Genomic DNA, 22,110 nt, shown 5'->3' with positions numbered 1-22,110 from the left:
ACTTCTACTAAAGACTTTTCATGAACTCGTCTTTGCCGTGCACCATGTTGTTAAGCCTCCTGTTTCAGTGAGAGCTGTGAAAGCCCAAGACACAGTAATTCACGAGTTCACTTTGATAAACTTTTTATTGATTCATTCTGGTCATCGTCTATCCGGTGTTCCAGTCTTTTAGGCCTGGCGTCGTTGATGTGGTCTTCATATGTTCTGTCAGGTGTGACCTGGCTGCTCAGAGCTGAGTCCTGAAGCGTAACGACGTCTTGGCCATGCGCCCCTGGTACTCCTCGTCAAACCTCTCGTTCTCAGCCACAGTGAAGTGGTTTTTCCAGTCTCCTGTTCTTCCTAGAAAGACATTTAATGGACCGTTGTGAGTATCTGGATGATGGCAGCACCAGCGGGCACATGTGGGTCAATAGGCCAAAAAACCTGACCTGTCCTCATGAAGGGAGAAATCTCATGATTAAAGAGAATTGAAGGCACGTCTTTGTAATTGGTCATGGGGTTGTCCTTCATTTTGGTAAAGGAGGTGTGGGCCACAATGTCAGCCATCACAGACCTGTCCATCGGCTTGTCCAGGTAGCGTGCCACCCTTTCGACCTCACGCAGCGGGTCCTGTAGCCACAAAAAGAATGAAGCGTAATGGCAGGCCTAAAATACTTACAAGGGTTCAGGCAGCAAGGTATGGCTCTACCTGCTTAATGTCTTCGTAGAAGACATAGAGGACCTGGTGCTTCTCCCTGTTGTCCCACCAGCCGAGCACATGGTCAAACCAGGAGCCCCATGCCACTGTTAAAGGAAAGAAGAGACTGCAAGTCAGTAAGTGATCTGTGGTGTGCAAATGGCTTAGTCCTCTGCTGGAATCCAGCTCTGATGGTCCCACCAGATTCTTCTTCTATTAACCCAATTTTCTTTTTTTATTTTAGTTTCTTTTGTTCATTGTTTGTGATTTTTTTCGGGGTTAAAGATTTTGCTAAGATGTTTCTTATTATATTTGCTTTATTTTTTTATGTTGAGCCCAAGGGGGTGGGACCCCCCATCACAGCTTTGCCTGAAGCCTATTTAAGGACCTAGCAGCGCCTCAGTAAAATGGCTGACACATTAGCTATTCCTGCTAGTGCTGGTCAGCTTCCTTGGTGTTCTCTGCTCCTCAAGTTTGTGCTTTCTTGATTTGTGGTTTAAAACTTTTGTCTATTCATGTGACCAAACACATTTGTGCATTCTTTTTTTCTTAATTATCTAAGTAACTTACGGTACACTTAGTTGACAATTTAAAACCAGAACCCTCGGATCATCACATGGATGTTAGGTTATATACGAATGTGTAGGTACAAGTCAAGAGGGACCATGCTGAAGTTCTGTAATGCACTGGTGACGTCTCCTCTCGAGTACTGTGCACAGATTTGGTCTCCAAATAATGAAAAAGACAAAGCAGCACGTGAGAAAGTCCAGAGGACGTGTCAAAGCTGATTCAGGACCATGAAGAGGAGGAAAGGTTGAGACGAGATGAAGCAAACAGACATTAGGAGGTGAGATGGTGGAAGTGTTTATAATTCCGAAGAGAAGTGGACAATGGATATCTGCTGTTACTTTATAGTAGATACTTCAACAAGAACTTGGGGACAGAAAGTGAAACTCGATAAGGGGAGAGTTTGCATGAATGTTAGAGAGTTCTTCTTCCCACCAAGATCTACATACACATGGAATAAGTAATTAGGTAGTGTGGTAGACATAAGGACTTTGGGGGTCTTTAATGATCTACTCAATATATTTTGGATAAACTGGGTGAAATGTATTGCTGATCTCGTTGAGCTGAATGGAGTGTTCTCATTAAAATGATTCAAATGAGGCCAATTTAGAATTGTCAGTTAAGTTAACCTACACATCTTTGTGAAATGGAAAGAACATGGCAACCGGAGAGTGTAAGAAATTTCACAAACGAGAGGAGACCATTCAGTCCATCAAGTTCATTCATTTAGCCCTGCTGTTCCCATGACTCATCCAGATCCTCCTTGAAGGTTCTCAAGGTTTCTGCTTCGACTCCAAGTCTCAGGGGTTTCTTTCAGATTCCCACAACTCTTTGTGTAAGGAAGGGCCTTCTTGCTTCGGTCCTAAGTGCAAACCCAAGGAGACCTCAAGCAGACACACAGGTAGACCATGCAAACCTGACATATGGGACACACGATTTGAACCCCTGTGCTGGCAAAAGTACTAACCAATGTGGCGCCAAGCAGCTCCTTACAAAGTAATAAGGGGCTTCTTTTCAGGGCCATCAACTCCTGTAAAGCTTCAAAAGCCGAGTGAAAGAGGCTGACCGATGACCATTTCACTTACGCCTCCCAGAGAGAAAGCTGTCAAAAAACTCCTCCCATTGTCCCGGCTCTGGCATATCCAAACTCATCTGGTGGAAGAAGTAATAAGAGACCAGGACATCTTTGGCATTTCGGGCCACGTAGATGACCTGTGAATGGGTGAAAAAAAAAAGCACAAAATCACAAAGAGCCCAACTGGGTACCGGGTTATGAATACAATGGACTCAGAAAGTATTGAGACCCCTTCTGCAGGTCGGCCTCTCTCTGGAGCAGGTCTTCATTAGGGGTATCTCTGGACTTTCCTCCATCCCCTCAACTCTGTCTGGTCTCCCAGTCCCTGATGCTGGTGCCTTAGAGTCGAGGCCTGACACTCCTCTTTCTTTTTTTGGGGTGTTTTACAAACTCTAAGTGAGTATTTATGGGCCTTTTACTCCGCGGAGAGGTTTCTGTCAGGATTGGTGGAGGGCCCTTCTGGAAGTTTCTCTGAATCCCAAACAGCTTCTCCTGAGCACAGCCAGAGTGACCACTGGACTGTTGGTTACCTCCCCTGATAGAGCAATCAGATTGGCTGGGGCATCAGCTCCAGTAAGAGTTGTGGTTATGGTGACAGACGTCTTCTATTTAAGATTTATAGAAGCCATCGTCTTCTTGGGAGCTTTCAATGCTGCGGAAACTCAACACTGTCATGTCTCTGAGCTCTGCAGTCAGTTCCTTCAACCTCGTGGCTTGGTGTTTGCTCAAGTGGCGGATCTCCTGTAGACAGCTGTGTGCTCTTCCTAATCAGGCCAGTCAATGAAAGTGACCACAGGTGGACTCCAGACATCTCAGCAGTGACCAGTAGAATGGAAGGCAAACTGAGCCACACTTTAAAGGCTCTGAATCCTCGTGTCAATGTGAGATTTCAGGTGTTTCATTTTTAATTAATTTGGTAAATTTTCTTAACATTCTGCTTTCTCTTTGTCATTGTAGGGCAGGGGTCTCAAACTCCGGTCCTGGAGGGCCCCAGTGGCTGCAGGTGTTCATTCTAACCCTTTTCCTAATTAGTGACCTGTTTTTGCTCCTAATTATCGTCTTTTGAATTCATTGTAATTGACTTGCTCTTGAAGACCCTTAATTGTTTTTTTTTTCATAATTAGCTGCCAAACCATAATGAGATACAAAATGAGCCAAAACATAACCAGCAAACTGTGACCATCATACACCATCTGAAAATAAAGAAAGGTGAAGGTCTCAGGAATGTTGATCTGCTCAGGTCCCCAGTGCTCTTAGAAAAGAGGAAATCCACAACGTCGGACATGTCTGCTGTGGCGCAATGAGAGCAGCGACAAGCCATGGAATTAAAGAGCGAGTTTAATTAACAACAAGAATCAGAGTCTAATTAAGCAACTGATTGGAGCTGGAGGGCTCTGACTTAGGTGGTCTTCTGTTGACTCACTCACTTCGCATTTCATTTCTGTTTCGGTGCCATTTAAGGACACATGAAGCAATTCAGAGGAATGAGAAAGAAATGCAGGAGAGCGAATCTTAAAAAAGTCAATTAAAATGAATTAAAAAGTAGATAATTAGGTCACTAATTAAGAAAAGGGTTAGAATGAAAACCTGCGGCCCTGCAGGACGGGAGTTTAAAACCACAGTTGTAGGGTATTGAGTGTTGCTTGATGAGGGAAAAATTGAATTGAAATGATTTTATCTCAAAGCTGCCACAGGATTAAATGAAGTTCAGGGGTCTGCATAGTGTATGTGGTCTCCGAGTTGACGAGGAACATCCAACGAGTTGGTTCCTCACCTTACACCTGTTGTTCCAGAAGCTCTGTGGTATAAACTGTATGGGGAGATGAGTTTTAACCAGCCGGGGTGACGCCATGGAGTTGAGGTCCCGTATTCCTGGAGGCAGACAATGAAAAGGTTACTCACTCTGGGTAGAAAAGGAATGAGAGACGAGGACGAGTGGACCCACCTGATGAAAATTCATCAAAGGTCTCCAGGAACGGTGCCCGCTTGTGAGACGGGAGGCTTAGCAGCTCCTCGGTGACTCCCCCACGGCGAACACAGTCCGCGATTTCAATCATCCACGTGGTACCTGAAGGAACAAACAGCCACACCCCCAGTGAGTATGGAGGCAGTCGGACGTGTCGGCTTGTGTCAGATGATTACCTGCTTTGGGGTAGGAGGCGATCAGCACGTCGTCCGGCCTGGCCGCAAACTCCTGAAGCTCGCGCATATTTTGAACCACTGACCCCAACATCTGCACTCCCTCACAGTCAAACAGCTTCTCTCGCTGAACTTTTGGAGGGTCTCCAGAATTCTCCTTCGCCGTCGGAGATGGAGGGAGTCCATCGACACGAGGGGCAGCTGGCATTGACATTTCGCTTGAAGGAAAGAGGGAAGAGAACAGAGAGTGTGAGAATACTTAAACTACAACAGAAGAAACAATCAGAGCTCATAATGTGTAGCGAGAATCGTGTTCACGTCGCCAGAGCAGTACGCTGAGTGCGATAAGACAGAAAAAAATGAAATTGAAGTGACATTTAGAGGGCAGAAAAGCTGTCAGAAACATTAAAGTCCAAAGTACTAATAAGCTGTGATGCTCAGTTGTCAGAAGTCCTAACCTCACGCGCTCCGTCTCGACAAATCTGGCTGCCAGTGCGTTTCCAGTTGAGTGTAAGTTTAATATGTCACTGTGCAAATTTCTATCGCTTTATATATATAACAATCCAACATCTGTCTGTCTGTCCGCTTGTCACGAGAGAACTACTTCACGGATTTAGATCAGGTTTTTTCTAGAATTTGCTTGAATATTCTGCTTGATTTTTCGCTAAGAATCACAGTTTGCTTGCAGGAGCGATGTATTCACGCTAATCCGAGAGGGGGAAGCGTGACGCCAGGAGTGGGGAGCCGGGCAGTGCCCTCCTCACTGTCCTGTTTCACTACTACGTGGGTGGAGGGGGCGGTTAGTATATATATAAAATCCAACGTCTGTCTGTCTGTCCACTTTTCACAAGAGAACTACTTAGCGGATTTAGATCTGTTTTTTTCTAGAAATTTGCTTGAATATTTCGGTTGATTTTGTGACTTCTCTCGTCGCACTAAGTATCACAGTTCGCTGGCAGCACTGATTTATTTGTGCGAATCCGAGAGATACAACGGAGTGTAATTGCAGACCACAGTACCTATGAGGTCAGTCATGTAACGCCCCAACATCACGAAACGCCCTCAATGTCAGTCACGAAACACCCATCACATTAGACTAGGATCGACTTTAGGGCCCCGTCACACTATGCTTAAGATTAGGGCTGTAGGAGGGTTATCTCAGTCTAAGGGCATTTTGTGACTGACGTTGTGGGCATTACCTGATCTACTGTATGTCAGAGGTATTGCAAGCTGCAGCAGAGACCCTTCTCAAGAGCACGGCTGCAGGCCAAGGGGAGATAGAGGCGGGACCTCAGGAGTCGGGAGCTGGGCAGCGCCCTCCTCATTCACGTGCCAGCCTCTATTCGAGTGGCTCTACTTGTCTCCACGTGTTGGAGCGCACGTCATTTTTGAGAGATCAGAGCTACGTTTACTTTAGAGTTGCAGTTCTCTTTGCAGGAGACTTCCGTCACACTTTGCCCATCATCCCTAGACAAACTTGCGCCAAAGAGGTGGATGTTTACCTTAAGTGCTCATCTGTATGGAGTGAAGTCGCCAAGCTGTCACTGACCCTCAATATGCGCACCTTTTTGTTCAGGGATGGAACCACAGGATTTTCCCAGCTACTACTGGAAGTGGGGAGCAGTTCTTTACAGACTAGAGACAGCGCTAGTGCAATAAACAATGACGATTTGTGCACCACAGTTGAAGATGTGAACAAACTTATTACTGCAGTATAACTGGTGTCACAAAAATGAGTCAACAATACGGTTTGGGGAAGCCACCCAAATGTGCCTTGGCTGCAAAAGGGTTAAATGATTGTAAGATGTTCCGAGAAGTCCGAGTCCAAAACAGAACTCATTTTGGTTGCTGAAAATGGTGGCTTTATATGCTGGAACCGGAAGTGACATCATCAGTGGCACCAGGACCGGAAGTGACATCATCAATGGCACCAGAAAACTGGAAGTGATGTCATCTGTGGCACCAGACATGGAAAAGTGGCATCATCACTGGCACCGGAACCGGAAAGTGACGTCATCAGTGGCACCAGAACCCTGTGGGATATCCCATGGATGGTCTACAAAGGATTGAGGGAGACAGTTCGTGCACCTCGCTGCCCCCTGCTCTGGCGTGGAATTATTCTCATTCAGGCCCTTTAGCTGTCTCCCAATCGCTCATGTGTGACACTGGACATGATTTTAATTGTAGATGGTTCTCTTTCTCAGTTTGGGGAACATTCTATCCTCGCTCCAAGAAACGACGCTGTTGATAAAATGAATCAATTGGTGCTCAAATTATTTGAAACGCTGTCCCGGACATGCACTTCAATAAATCCTGTTTGTTGTGATGTGAGATTTTGCATATAACTTGATAAATGTTTTGTATGTCTTTATTTATAATTTAGGCAAACCAATGTCATTTAGTGGTACCTTGGTGAGAGGCATTCTTGTTTATCCCCCCCAGACTTTTCTTTGTAATTTTACGACAGGATTTGGGGGATGTGTCTTAAACCAGTTTGATGAGGATTTCTTTGCTAAAGTCTTTTCTCCCATCCCTCACACAAACCCAAGTTAGTGTAATATATGGTCTTGGGGGGGCAGGAGATAAGATGTTCTATTCACCCATTGGTCTGAGGTATGGCTGTTTGGAATTGGCTTGTCTCAGAGGCCTTCAAGTACCATGATATCCTATTCGCTGTAGGGAGTTGGACAGAAAACCTATAAATCTGCTTGCTCAACCACATTCTCTCTCTCTGACCCACATATTATGAAGAAGCATTTCTCTTGCTAACCTGTGATGATGAAGACAACACAATGAAGAGCACAGCTCAGCAGCCATATTGAACAGACATGTGGCTGAAAGCTGAGCACCAATGATGCCTTAACTAGAGACATTTTAAGTAACTACAAGTCTGTGTGCCACCTGAATTACACATCACCATTTTATCAGGTTGTATGGTTGCCAATATTCAAATGTACTTTGCATTTTGTTATTATTTATGAATATTATCAGTAATACATTATTTTATGTGTAACTTAACTCCTGCTTGTCTTTTTACTACATCTAATTGCCTGAGGTTATAGATATAGAAGGGAAGGTGGGGATAAGTTATATACAGTGGTAAGTCTGTGAGATTAGGCATTCTAAGGCTGCATATTAATAATACAATAGGGGAAAGTAGAGCAATATATATTACTCTACCAAGATAAAACAATTGGCGTAGTCGGCAGGATTTTGGGGTAACCAAGTTTTGCACCCTGTTTGCAATACTGTTTTGATGTATGTGTTTGTTTATGTATGTGAATTTTAGGGCACCCAGTGTACAAATGCGGTGGAAGTAAAACATTGTTTGGTTGCTGAATGGAATATAACCATCAAAGTGTAGAGACTTCATGTGTGTCACAAGGACACCCGCATGTTTGTATGTTTGCTTACAGGGGCAAAAGTAGGCCAACCCATAATGAATTTGGCAAATTGTATTAGAGAGAATTGTAGACTTAGAAATGCCTAAGTTCATTTTAAAGTCAGCCATCTTCCAGTGGAGTGGCAGAGGGAAGCAGGCTAAAGCTAGGAAACCTGTAGTTCAGGTAGAGAAAGCAGTAGCTGAGCTGAGTGTGCCACAAAATGGAAGGGGGCTGGAAGGATTAAAAGCAAGAAAACAGAGATCAGGTTTAAAGAAGACAGCTGCTGTTATAAGAGGTTTACTAGCATGTATTATTGGTAATAAGGAAGATCATGATAAGGAAGAAAATAGCAAAGTGAATGAAAGTGAAAGTTATGGAATGTTGAGTGAGAGTTTTGAAAGATGTAACAGTTGGTGTGATAATTGTGAAGTGTTAGCATGTAGAACACCCGCTGCTAAAGTAGAAAGCAGTGAAAGAAGTGGAAAAAAGAAATGTAATCCGCCCATGGTGAAAGTTAGGGCAACAGTAACCAGATCGGACTGGAACCCTAAAACATGGGTGGGTGACTTACATGAGACAGATGAGTGCTCAGATAAAGAGTGGGAATGTGAGTGTGAGGAAAAGGAGAGAGATGAAAGGAAGGGAAAACAGCAAGGGTGTTTTCTTCCTTTATTCTCCACTGCACCACAATCTCCAAGTAATTCTGAGGCCTGTCCAGTATTTAAAGAACATGCTACACTGATAGATACTTCACCACTGTTAGGAAAGGTAACCAGTGCTGCATTGAATTTTGATTTAGGACAAAGAAATCAGATAGAAGGCAGAGGAGCTGGTGAGTGTGAATGGCAATTGTTGAACTAGAGACATTTTAAGTAACTGCAAGTCTGTGTGCCACCTGAATTACACATCACCATTTTATCAGGTTGTATGATTGCCAATATTCAAATGCACTTTGCATTTTGTTATTATTTATGAATATTATCAGTAATACATTATTTTATGTGTAACTTAACTCCTGCTTGTCTTTTTACTACATCTAATTGCCTGAGGTTATAGATATAGAAGGGAAGGTGGGGAGAAGTTATATAAAATAATATCTTATAAACAGTGGTAAGTTTGTGAGATTAGGCATTCTAAGGCTACATATTAACCTCTTAACGCACACACGTGCCGGTCCCGGGACATAACAGCGGTTCAAAAACGTTACAGTAATGTGTGCATGCCCCTCTGTCATGCATCTCGACACCCTATACATCAAATGAAACTTCAAAGTCTCGTCTTTCCGATGATATAAACCATTTTGACACACAACAACCACAGCACTGACACTAAAGCCTTTTTTACAGAGAAGTACATACTTTTAAGAGCTGACTTTCCCTACCTTTGAAGACCCCCTGCAAGTCAAACATCAATATTTCCGAGCAGTATTGATCCCATTGTGTCCGTAAGGCTCCAGCGAATATAATCCAGTAAAACGATTTAGGTCCAAAACACACGATATATTCTCAAAGGGACAAAAACTCCAGAAAACGTTTCATAACTTGAGACCACCTAAGTAATTTTTTTTCACTTATATTGCTCATATTAGACGTAATTTGTTTCTGTCGGCGATAACCATGCTACCGCATGAAACACGTAAGTGTTAGCTTTCAAAAGACACCTAAGTTGGCCAATTACGACGGGTCTGGGGTTGACTGGCACCTCGTATAGCCAACCAGTGTCACAGAAAGCTTGCAGGGTGACGTATAGCTCTGAACTCTGGTAGAATCTACCAGTTTGATTGGACACTGTGACTGACACTCAAAACTTACAGCCAATGAGCAGCCGAGCATTTTGATATGTAACTTCCTATACTTAACTTGTAAACAAAACGATCGGAGCTGCGTGAAGGTGGCATTTGTGCCAGTCTGCAGAGTTGGTGCGTGGTTGTTTATTGTGATTTCGCCAAGTTTTTTCGCAGTTTAAATATGAATAAAAGTAGAAGTTTAAACGTAAATAAACGCTCGATTAAATAATAGATGCATGTACGCGTTGCAAAAGTATTCAACCGGCACACGGGCCGTATAATGGGAGAGAGCGACGTGCCACGCCCTTGTGCTTTCTGCTTGCTAGTGATTGCTGCCATCAAGTGGCACATGGAAAAACGCTGAGCTGTGTTGTAACAGTTTGTAAAAGAAATATATATAGTTTGTGTGCATTTTATAAAAAAAGTAAAAATAAAAATATAAATATATTTTTGGCCCATAACTTGTATTGACTATTTTTACATAGAAATGTGTATTTTTTATTGTTTGTATTATGGAACATGAATTTCCATAACTAATAGAGTGACACTGTGTGTAGATATAGCTTCCTTTAGGTGTAATCTTTCAGTAGAGCCCTCATTGATATCTGTGGGTTGAAGCATTCAAAAGTTATTACACTTTTAACATACATTCCAAAATGTGGATAATGGTCCCTCTAAAAAGCCCCTGGACATGCCCACATAAAAACTGGTGTAAAAAATGTCATTTGTACAGGTATTCTTTTCAAATTTGAAATGTGAGTAGTCAACAAGTTATTCTGTTGGTACATAATGTGTTTCTGTCCCCACCTACCTACTGCAGCTTTATTTTCCTTTATTTTCATAAAAAAACTTAGGCGAGAACAAAAAATCGTTTTTTTTGTGAGTTCTAATGTGCATAACTTTTGATCAGTCACACCTACAGTGATTCTGACTACTAAGGGTGAAACTAGAGGATGTGACCTTTACAAAGAGACCAGACATGTGTTTATACTCCAGATAGTTCAATAACAGCAATGATTCTAATTTGGAGAGGTCGAATTACAAGCGATTTAGCAAAAATGACCCCGAATGATAAGGGGTACAATAGGGGACAGTAGAGCAATATATATATTACTCTACCAAGATAAAACAATTGGCGTAGTTGGCAGGATTTTGGGGTAACCAAGTTTTGCACCCTGTTTGCAAATACTGTTTTGATGTATGTGTTTGTTTATGTATGTGAATTTTAGGGCACCCAGTGTACAAATGCGGTGGAAGTAAAACTTTGTTTGGTTGCTGAATTGAATATAACCAACAAAGTGTAGAGACTTCATGTGTGTCACAAGGACACCCGCATGTTTGTTAGTGCTGGTGTAGTGAGTCCCTAATTAAAGTGCTAGGGAGTGGTGAAAGATGCATGCGTCATTGATACGGCATTTAAGTGGGTAAAGTGCTAGGGAGTGATGGGACATGCATTTGTCATTCATACGGTACTTATTCGTTTAGAATCTTTGTGTATGTATGTGTATGTTTGCTTACAGGGGCAAAAGTAGGCCAACCCATAACGAATTTGGCAAATTGTATTAGAGAAAATTGTAGACTTAGAAATGCCTAAGTTCATTTTAAAGTCAGCCATCTTCCAGTGGAGTGGCAGAGGCAAGCAGGCTAAAGCTAGGAAACCTGTAGTTCAGGTAGAGAAAGCAGAAGCTGAGCTGAGTGTGCCACAAAATGGAAGGGGGCTGGAAGGATTAAAAGCAAGAAAACAGAGATCAGGTTTAAAGAAGACAGCTGCTGTTATAAGAGGTTTACTAGCTTGTATTATTGGTAATAAGGAAGATCATGATAAGGAAGAAAATAGCAAAGTGAATGAAAGTGAAAGTTATGGAATGTTGAGTGAGAGTTTTGAAAGATGTAACAGTTGGTGTGATAATTGTGAAGTGTTAGCATGTAGAACACCACTGCTAAAGTAGAAAGCAGTGAAAGAAGTGGAAAAAGAAATGTAAACCCCCATGGTGAAAGTTAGGGCAACAGTAACCAGATCGGACTGGAACCCTAAAACATGGGTGGGTGACTTACATGAGACAGATGTGTGCTCAGATAAAGAGTGGGAATGTGAGTGTGAGGAAAAGGAGAGAGATGAAAGGAAGGGAAAACAGCAAGGGTGTTTTCTTCCTTTATTCTCCACTGCACCACAATCTCCAAGTAATTCTGAGGCCTGTCCAGTATTTAAAGAGCATGCTACACTGATAGATATTTCACCACTGTTAGGAAAGGTAACCAGTGCTGCATGAAATTTGATTTAGGACAAAGAGATCAGATAGAAGGCAGAGGAGCTGGTGAGTGTGAATGGCAATTGTTGACTAGAGGGCATGAACTGGATATTGGCTTAAGGATACTGAGTAAAGAAAGTGTGGAATTAAAACAAAGAACAATGGAAATGAAAGGAATTCAAGTGCTTGTGTGTGAAAGGTCTGAATGTGCTAGTGCAAGAATGGCTGAGTTGGAAAGAAAGTGCACCAGTTTAGGAGTTGGTTTGAATGAAACAGGACAAGCCAAAGAACAAAGGATGGGGATGGTGCAGCAGGAAGCTCAGCTAGCAAGCCAGGAATGCACAGGGGTGTGAGGTCCTAACAGCTGTGCTGGGCCAGCAGTAATTAAAAGCACACACACTTAGGTTCAGTAATTCGAAACCTGACTGACCAGTTGTTCAAAAAGACAGCCTATGACTCTCCATGCAATAAAATGGAGAAAAGTGAGCTGGTCTTTAGTAAAGAACACAGGTCAGTTTTAGCAGAAATGCTGGATTTAGAACTTGGGTTCTGGAGAGGCTTCAGCCCACACTTTCAGGTAGCAGTTACCATACAATAAAAAGGACACACAGGCAATGAAAAAATAGAAGGGTAGTGCAGGAAGACAGGAAAGGAAAACAGTTATTTCTGTTTCAATTTTCTGGCCTTTTGCAATAGTGCTACTTCTATTGTAAGGTTTTATGGACTTTGGTTTGGTGCAGGTAATAAATAGTGAAGGCAATTAGCAGAGTAAAATCCATGCAGGAGATCGGGTTACCATTGGCACATTGGAGTGGCGTGGCACTAGTGCCAAGCTGTTCCAATGAATGCCTGGAAGCAAAGTTTGAGTTTTGGCACCAGGTCGACAGCCAAGAAAATGAGATGGACAGAAACTGCTTTGTCACCTTCCATTTTGCAGACCTGCCTACATAGCAGAATGAAAAGAAAGAGAAAAGACACAAAGACAAAAGCAAAGACTAAAGACAAAGACATGAAGAAGAACTGAAGAGACAGCAAGAAAAGACACTTACTGGGGTTTAAGTGAGTAACAAGTCCACAAGTCATGCAATAATATAGGACTAGTCACAATAGCTATAGTTTAAAAGGAAAGGTTTGTTCATTACTGCAGCAAATTTATATTCCAAGGGGTGGAAACTGAACAAACCAGTTAGGAATGCCAAAATAAGGGGATTATTTTGGGCTCATAAAGTATACATTCTGGGTATTAATTAATTAAGTGGGATAATTAATATAATTAATATATTAAGAAAATGTATACTAAGAAAATTGGTGAACTTTTCAGGAAAGCAGGTGCAGCTGATACATTTGCAAGACATATGGGCTCCGATGTTTAGGTATAGTCTAATTGGGAAAATATGGAAGCCCTGCTGAGATTGTCGGCTGTGGTGCAGGCACAGGACCAGTGGGCCAATTCTGAACTGAGGTGTTTAGCACATCGAGTATGCATATGGTGAGCAAACAACTCTAGGGGTGGCCTACGGGGAATGATGAGAGTTGCAAGCTTTGATGTCTCATGGTGGTGATGCCAGCCTATACTGGTAAAGGCTGATGGCAGTCAAGAGTTGCACCATGGGTAGGAAAGCACAAGAGGCAACTAAGTCAACCCCAAATGTGTGCAGAGGGGCCACAAATGTTGGTTTGTGAACAGTTTATGCAGTGGCACATGTGCTGTCACTTGGGCAGAAGTGGTTGTACTGGCACCTGTGGCATGTTACCTTTCAAATTTTGATGTTAATTGTACAGCTGCATATGCTTAAACAGATAGTTTGGGACAGGCGTCTAATTAGCAGTCAGACAGAGAACAAGTACAGATTAAAAATTCACACAATAGACTAAATTGTAGTGGACTAGTTTAGTGGAAGGTGTGGACTTGTCTCATTTTGAACCACCAGATCTGATGACATATGGAGACTGCAGAAAGAGTTGACGCAAGCTGGAGCAGATACAAGTCATCAGGAGCTTCCAAGTTCTTCAGATTGTCTTTGAAATAAAGAAGATATGTAATGGACAAATGGTCACGGACAACTTTTAACACTGGGAGAGCAAATACTGCCAATCAATGCACAAGTTATGCATCAGACTCTTTAAACAATTTAAAGACATTGTTTATAAAGACATTGTACAAAACATTGATCGGGTGGAGTGTTGTGATGTAGATTTTGCATATAACTTGATAAATGTTTTGTTTGTCTTTATTTATAATTTAGGCAAACCAAGTGGTGAGAGGTATTCATGTTTGCCCCCCCCCTTTTACGACTGTCTCTTTGTAATTTTATGACAGGATTTGGGGGGATGTGTCTTAAGCCAGTTTGATCCCCCACACAAAGCCAGGTTAGCTTAACATATGGTCTTGGGGGGTTGAGGTGTTAAATGTTCTATTTCTCCCATTGGTCTGAGGTATGGCTGTTTGGAATTGGCTTGTCTCAGAGGCCTTTAAGTACCATGATGTCCTATTGGTTCTAGGAATTGGAGAGAACATCTATAAATGTACTTGCTCAACCACATTCTCTCTCTCTGACTCACATATGATGAAGAAGCATCTCTCTTGCTAACCTGTGATGATGAAGACAACACAATGAAGAGCACAGCTCAGCAGCCATATTGAACAGACATGTGGCTGAAAGCTGAGCACCAACGATGCCTTAACTAGAGACATTTTAAGTAACTGCAAGTCTGTGTGCCACCTGAATTACACATCACCATTTTATCAGGTTGTATGGTTGCCAATATTCAAATGTACTTTGCATTTTGTTATCATTTATGAATATTATCAGTAATACATTATTTTATGTGTAACTTAACTCCTGCTTGTCTTTTTACTACATCTAATTGCCTGAGGTTATAGATATAGAAGGGAAGGTGGGGATAAGTTATATAAAATAATACCTTATAAACAGTGGTAAGTCTGTGAGATTAGGTATTCTAAGGCTACATATTACTAATACAATAGGGGAAAGTAGAGCAATATATATATTACTCTACCAAGATCAAACACTTTTTTAGAAGACAACGATTCAGTTCATTATCCTACCATTAATCTTCCTGGCATGCCATCCCACAAATTGGCATTGGAAGTAGGAGCACCGATTATCCTTTGGAGAAACCTGAGCCCACCCAAACTTCGCTATGGTACCCGTCTCGAGGTGTGTCAGCTTCAGAACAACATCACAGAGGTGATGATCATCACAGGGTGTGATGTTGGCGAGACGGTTCCTCTAATTGCGACGGATGTGCCCATTCAATTCAAGAGATTCCAGTTCACAGTGAAGCTTTGGTTTGCAATGCCAATTAACAAGGCCCAGAGACAGATCCTCTGGTTGGCAGCAGTTGGTCTTAGCTCACCAGGCTCCTCACATGGTCAGCTTTATGCCGCCTTCTCCCAGGTTAGTTCCACAAGAAACCTATCTGTCCTCACCCCGATAGCAAAACCAAGAATATTATATATTAACAGCCCCTCGGATAGGAAAGCTATCAATATAAATTCTTCTCAATATAAATAACATTTTTAAAAATTTTTAATTGACTTTTAATGTTTGTCCTGTTTCACTACTACGTGGGCAGAGCCGCGGGGGACAGCTAGTATCTTATAAACCCTGACTTTTACTCACAATGCCATATTAAGTACAGAAGCTGACACACACACAGAAGTGTCAGGCAAGCAGTTTGACATAAAGACGGACTCGGTCCGATGGACAGTGTGTTCAGTCCGACTGTGGGAAGATCTAAGCAGGTACTGTTTTGATGTGTTAAGTCAGCACAAAGTTGGAGAGAATGGTTGCCTTGTTTGGAATTTCATGCTCATCTGAAGGACCCCCTGGACGTGGAGGAAATACATAAAGCCTGGGAACATTGCCAGGCACACCTCTGAAGCCAACGAACGGACAGAAGGCATTGCCAGCTGTTCTTGAGAATGCCTTCCACGCCTTCACTGACGACACCGACAGGCTGCACTCCTCGGACCCCCACTCCAGGACCAGGTCATCTTTGTACTGTCTGCAGTGTAAGCCGATTTCTCCTACGTGATCTCTTACCGCCGTACCACTAGCGTGGCAGATCGTCTTTTATGTTATGTTTAGAAAATGGGATTTATCAGAAAATGGAGCGAACCTTCACAAAGCAGATGATGTCATTTCTCAGTGGCGTCCCCACCCTTCTCAATGCACTTGTACAACCTGCCAGGATGTGGCAGCAGAATGAAAGGTTTTGTCTTGTCCTCGCCACCATTTGTGTCACCGAGTTATTGTCAAACACTTCATGCCGAGGGGTACCACAGTCACTGGTGCAAGTTACTGCGACTTCCTGGAGACCAATGTGAAGCCTGCTATTTAGTCCAAGCGGCGGGGGTTGCTCTCTCAAGGGGTCCTTTTAATGGCTGCAAGATGATGACACACACACACAGTTGTGAACACCAAGGCTTGTCTGGAGAAAGTGCAGTGTGAGGTATTGCCACGTCCTCCTTATTTGCCAGATTTGGCACCATGTGATTTCCACGTTTTTTGGACCACTAAAAAACATCTGGGTGGTTGTCGGTTCAGGACGGATGACAACATGAGTGGCTGGAATGCTAGCACTTCCAAGATGTCGGCGGCACAAGTGCATTGAGACATGAATGACATCCTCAGTTTTGTGAAAGTTTGGCCCATTTTTGGATAAATCCCATTTACTAACTTTAGCTCGACTCCCCCTCGTATTTACAGGAGATCTGGGTTAAGTCACACGCCGCAGTCACAAGAGAGGGGGCGGGCGCCCCCTGCAGGACACAGGAGTGGACCAATTGGCCCTGCAGTGTTCTCAGCAGCCTTGCCTGTGTGCACACATCTACATCCTGAACTGTCCAGGATTTGGGAGGGCTTGAAGGTCATCACCTGTAACTGAGATTGGGACCTGACGACAGAGCAGTGGGGTGGGGAGGTCTTCAGTTTCAAAGCACTGAATTATGGGAATGCACCTTTCCTGTTCACGTTCTGCGCTTTCTTTCTTGGAATTAACGGTTAACAATATTTCAACAGAAATGCACGCGTTTTGCACGTTTCGGGCATGCGACTGGATCACTGACTTGTAGATCATGTGACATGAGTGAGGTGAGAAGTTTCTTCATTTCTTCACAGATGTCTTTTCACCTCATCTGCCGTTGGACAGCATGGGTCACCATTACATTCCGTTGTATGTTGAGTTTTTTTTCCTTCTGTATGAAAGCATGAGATTAACAAGTCCGCTCAGCTGTGGCTGTTAACTACATCGGGTACGTGACGTCATTTTTGGGTGGCGTCTTCCTTTAAGATGGCCGATGAGAAGGACGGCACATTACATGTTTGTTCGAGAGGTCAAGGGAGTCACGCATGGAATTCGACTCCTGTTTGCTTATCCTGCCTACCACGACGGGGAGCTCCTCAGAGGTCCTGGCCGTCTGAACGTTTCAAGGGAAAGTGAGGCTTTGTTATCTACTAGAAGCTTTACGATAAGACACTTCTCCTGACTAATCACGGGGCCGCAGATACAGTTATTGATGTGCTGAGTGTTGGCTTTGAATCTCACTGGACTCTGTACACAGAGCAATGATGAGACGTGACACTCATGAAGAACACACAAGGGGGCCCATGGTGCCTTTATCTACAGCGTGGACCAGGGGTCTGTCGTTCTTCACAGCATTTTGTTTTTTGACCTCTGCTCTGCTGTTCGCCTTTCTTCCATTACGGAGTCTTATCAAACGTTGCGAGGCTCAAAGACGAACACATCGTCACGACTCTTAAAAGTCTGAAAAGTGAATACCGTGGATTGAGAAAGGCTTCAGGCCCTCTGACCCTCTGCACAGTTTCTGGTGTCGTAGATTTGATTTGATTTGTCCATTTGAACCCATCAGTCTACACTCAGTAACCCCAGAATGACAAAGTGACGACATTTGACCAGCAAGCTTTGCAAATTCATTCAAAATCAGAATCTAAAGTCTCTCCGTCATTGAAGTATTCAGATCCTTTGCGGTGTGCTCAGGTGCCTCCTGTTGGCTTAACTCCTAAATGAGGTGTTTCTAGAACTTCACTCCACGTGTGAGCTGACTGGACATTTTGAAAGACACACACGCGGACCTGTGCACAGAGGGTCCCTCAACCCACACTGCATGTCCAAGACATGAAGTCCAAGGATCTCACGTGTAGGCCTTGGTAGTCAAATTGTGGTGAGGCATCAATCAGGACCAGGAGATCTAAGTAAACATTTCTGAAGCTTCAGGTGTCCCCAGGAACATCATGGCCCCAAGAATTGTGACATATGAGAGGTCTGGAACTACCAGAACACTTCCTAGAGGGGGCTGTCCTGCCAGGCTGAGCAGCTGGGCAAGAGGGGCCTTGGTCAGGGAGGTGACAAAGAACCCAATGGTCAGTGAAAAAGATGGCGTTAGTAGTAGATTGGCTGGGTGGAAGGACTCTGGCAGCGGGAAGAAAAACCTTCTCTGGTCTGATGAGACAAAACCTGAAGTCTTTGGCAGAACTCAAGCACTGTGTCTGGCTAAGACCATCAGTACAGTGAAGCCTGGTGATGGCAGCATCATACTGTGGGGGTACAGGAAAAGGCGGATTGGACCAAATTGAGGGCAGGATGAATACAGCCAAACACAGGGAGGTCCTTGAAGTAAACCTGCTCCAAGGTGCACGTCGCCTCAGACTGGGGCATCGGCTCAACTTTCAACATGACAGCGACCTGAAACATACAGCCAAGACCACACCGGAGTGACTTTAGGACAGGTCTCTGAGTGGCACAGAAAAAAACCCAACAGAGCATGTGTGGAGAGACCTGAAGATGGTCGTTTCCAGAGGCTACCCAGCCAATCTAACAGAGCTTGAGAGGATCTGCCTGGAGCAAACCAGAGGTGCAAAACATGTAGGCGCTTACTAAGAAGACTCCAAACTGGAACTGCTGAGGGAAGTTTCCTGCAGCACTACATGATACGAGTAGTATCACTATGGGAGAGGCAGTAGCACCACAGGACACGCCCAGTCGGTGACACGCCCACATCGAGATACGCCCACTCCAAGACACGCCCGCTTGACAGTCATCATTATTTATGAGTCAGGCAACTCCTCTTATGCAGGATAGATAGATAGATAGATAGAGTGAAAGGCGCTATATAATTAAAATACTGATAGATAGATAGATAGATAGATAGATAGATAGATAGATAGATAGATAGATAGATAGATAGATAGATAGAATTTGGAATAGCTGTCAGGATTACAGATGCTCTGCATTAGGTACACAGTATTTAGATTACATATGATAGATAGATGTAAAAACAGTCTGTATGAACAGCACTCTATCATATAGATAGATGTATAAATTTGAAAGACACTCTTTAACTGATAGATATATTTGTAGACATTAAAGGCCTGCTGCTTGCATAAAATGGCCTCTTATTTAGATGATCCTGAATTTGCTGACTGGGGACAGTTCGCCTTTGGACTTCGCCCTTCATTGATTTTGATTTTTTTTACACCCTTTGCCTCTTTCTTGCTTTATGTTGCATTTCTTTCTCATTTGCTCTGCGCGCTGGCCTCACAAGTGGATGGGCTGCTTATTTAAAAAGAATCAACGGAGGCTCTAACAGGCAGAAGAGCTCGCAGTTCAGAGGAACAAGGAAGCAAAATCTGTAAATCGCGCGTCTCCACATACGGCTGCGGTTCTTTTAGAAGTGAATGTGGTTTAAAGTTACAGTGTTTACCAAAAAGACAGCTGGCCTCCATAATTCACAAGCACTGGGGATTATTCTAAAAACAAGCCGCCCTCCAGTCCTACCTGCCTTGTTTTGCCAGATCTTCACACTTTGTCCCCGTTAACTTTAAGTCGTGCTTATCCTGAGCGCCTGTGATTTCGGTCACCGTCCCCACCGGCGGACTCACTGATGTGGACGGGCTGTGCGGGGCCTTCTCCTTAAAAACTCAAGGAGCCTCCGATCAACGAGTCCAAGGGGCAGGGGGCGGCGTGCAGTAGGCGGCCCCGGAGAGCTGCTGACCGAGGCTAGTCGGGCACTGAGACCCTCCATGAAATTCCGTTGTCTGGCGGCAGTCACTCGACTCCCTGGAAGTGCCGCGAACTTCCTTGATGAGGAGGCAGGTCGGATTTCCTTTAATTTGGCATTTCCTTCCAAACGTTTATATCACGAGTTTGAAATTACGAATTTGATATCGGGCTTTTAATATCTGACATCGACAGTCTTGAAAATCTTCTTTTGGAAATTTGATGTGAAACATCAGCGATTAACTGCTAAACTTGGCTTGCCACATACAGTATAAGACGTTTGCAGATTTGGATATAAAACTTTGTTCCTTTTTATTTCAGTTTTTTAAAAATAGATATAAGGCTTATGAAATGTGATGTCAGGTTTTTAAAAACTCACATCAAACGATTTCGAAAGCTAACATTTTCCCTAAATTTGTTATCAAAGTTTTCAAAATGCGTATGAACATTGTAGTGTTTGTAAGCCTTTAAATGAAATTTCGAGGTTATTACATTTGATAAGCTTTTCAGATTCGATGTGTTTTTTTTTTACAAATTCGACATCATGATTTTGAAACATAACATCAAGCCTTTGAAATTTGATACCAACTTTCCAAATTTTGATGCCGCGTTCTTTAAAAGTAGTGCTGGTCACTGGTAGGCACATCGCATCGGCGGGTCTCGCTGTGTTACACGGATGAACTGTTTTATTTCTACAATTCATCATCATCATCATCATCATCATCATCATCATTATCATCATCATCATCATCTTCTTCTTCTTCTTCTTTTGGCTGCTTCCGTTAGGGGTAACGTAATAAGTTGACAAAACGGACGACGTGAAAAAACGCTTGGCGCGGAGGAGTGAAAACGCCCCTTTTGGGGCAGGACTCGAATTCGCGCTTTTAAAATCTAATATCAAATTTCAAAAGCGCCACATCAAATCTACAAAACCTGATATGAAGCTTTATAAACGTGATATTAAAAAAAACAAACAATCAAAATATGATATGAGAGTTTAAAATCATCCTATATTGTATCATTTCAGATCTCTGTTTTTTTTATCAAGTTTCAAAACGCTGACATCAAAATAAAAAAAAAATAACAACAACAACAACACAAAAGCCATATCATATTTTCAACGAGTGACGCCAAATCTCAAAAACTGGATATCAATCTTCCAAGGGCTGGTATGAAGTTTTTAAAGTTGATATCAAATACCGAACTCTTGATATCCTACCATCGATATCAGCGGTGTAACTGTGGATGTCAAGGAAATGGAATCAAATTGTAAAACGGCAGCGCGTCCTGATGACTGGTCCACTCTGGTGAAGAGCTCAGTTCTCGTGGCCTTGGCATCAGCTCATCCTATGACAAGTGCACTGAAGGAAATTCAGGAACAGCCAGGAATGGGACACTAGTGCGATTAAATGTCCAGACAACCAGAGCCGTGTGTGAACTGCACACTGACTTAGACACACACACAAAATGGCGACCGAGAATGGTCAGTTAAAACTGAAAGACTTATTGGAGGTTAATAACGGGAAATAAATACAAATGAGGATAGAAGGGTGGACACACATAGACATAGATAGATAGATAGATAGATAGATAGATAGATAGATAGATAGATAGATAGATAGATAGAACTTTGTTTATATTAACAATAATAAAATATATAATATAGATGAACTTACTAAGACAATTCAAGGTTTCAATGACAAGTGATCCAAAGGACCACAAAGTGTGTCTTCTTAATGCCACCATTCCTGTCTTATCTGTAACGACACTCTCGCTATCGTAAAAGACAGCAGTGACATTGGAGCCTGTTAGTGATAAATTACCACAGAGCTAAACATATTGTCGTCTTTTTTTTTACAGTAAAATTCTACCGACAACAACTGCCAGAATTTTCTTTTTACCGTAAATGTACTTACTTACTGCGCTTCATGTTCATATCTTAGCAGAGGGCGTCAGCACCGAGCAGAAAAACTCCGTCCTAAAAACCCCGTGGACCCCCTAAATGCCTGTAAAATTTTAATTCCTAAAGGGTGTGTCTGAGAGACATTTAAAGAATAAACCTACCTGCTATAGTATTACACATTACTTAATGCTGATTACTGAATCATGAGAGAGAGAAAATGTTGCAGCGGAATGGAGAAAGAGCACTAAAGGCAGGACTGGAAGGCTGCGCATCTGTGAAGGAGGTG

General features: G+C 42.9%; 1 protein-coding gene across 3 annotated transcripts; it reads right to left on the bottom strand.

The window, feature by feature from the left end:
- Positions 1 to 106: 106 nt before the first annotated feature.
- LOC120536473 (sulfotransferase 1C2-like) lies at positions 107 to 22,110 on the bottom strand. 3 transcript variants are annotated; one of them, XM_039764847.1, is made up of 8 exons: positions 21,986 to 22,110; positions 4,461 to 4,675; positions 4,264 to 4,386; positions 4,093 to 4,190; positions 2,329 to 2,455; positions 689 to 783; positions 429 to 609; positions 107 to 339 (listed from the first exon to the last, which is right to left on the bottom strand). In XM_039764847.1, exons 2-8 carry the CDS (start codon positions 4,669 to 4,671, stop codon positions 227 to 229), a joined length of 948 nt encoding a protein of 315 aa, XP_039620781.1. In that variant the 5' UTR covers positions 4,672 to 4,675; positions 21,986 to 22,110; the 3' UTR covers positions 107 to 226. The 3 variants fall into 3 exon arrangements, with proteins under 3 accessions (XP_039620781.1, XP_039620779.1, XP_039620780.1); XM_039764845.1 differs by lacking the exon at positions 21,986 to 22,110 and adding an exon at positions 21,838 to 21,950; XM_039764846.1 differs by lacking the exon at positions 21,986 to 22,110 and adding an exon at positions 19,700 to 20,317.

The sequence above is a fragment of the Polypterus senegalus genome, chromosome 10 (genome assembly GCF_016835505.1).
Source record: "Polypterus senegalus isolate Bchr_013 chromosome 10, ASM1683550v1, whole genome shotgun sequence".
NCBI classification, from domain to species: domain Eukaryota; kingdom Metazoa; phylum Chordata; class Cladistia; order Polypteriformes; family Polypteridae; genus Polypterus; species Polypterus senegalus.
Note: the sequence above shows the minus strand (reverse complement) of the source record. Positions and strands in the feature narration are given on the sequence as shown.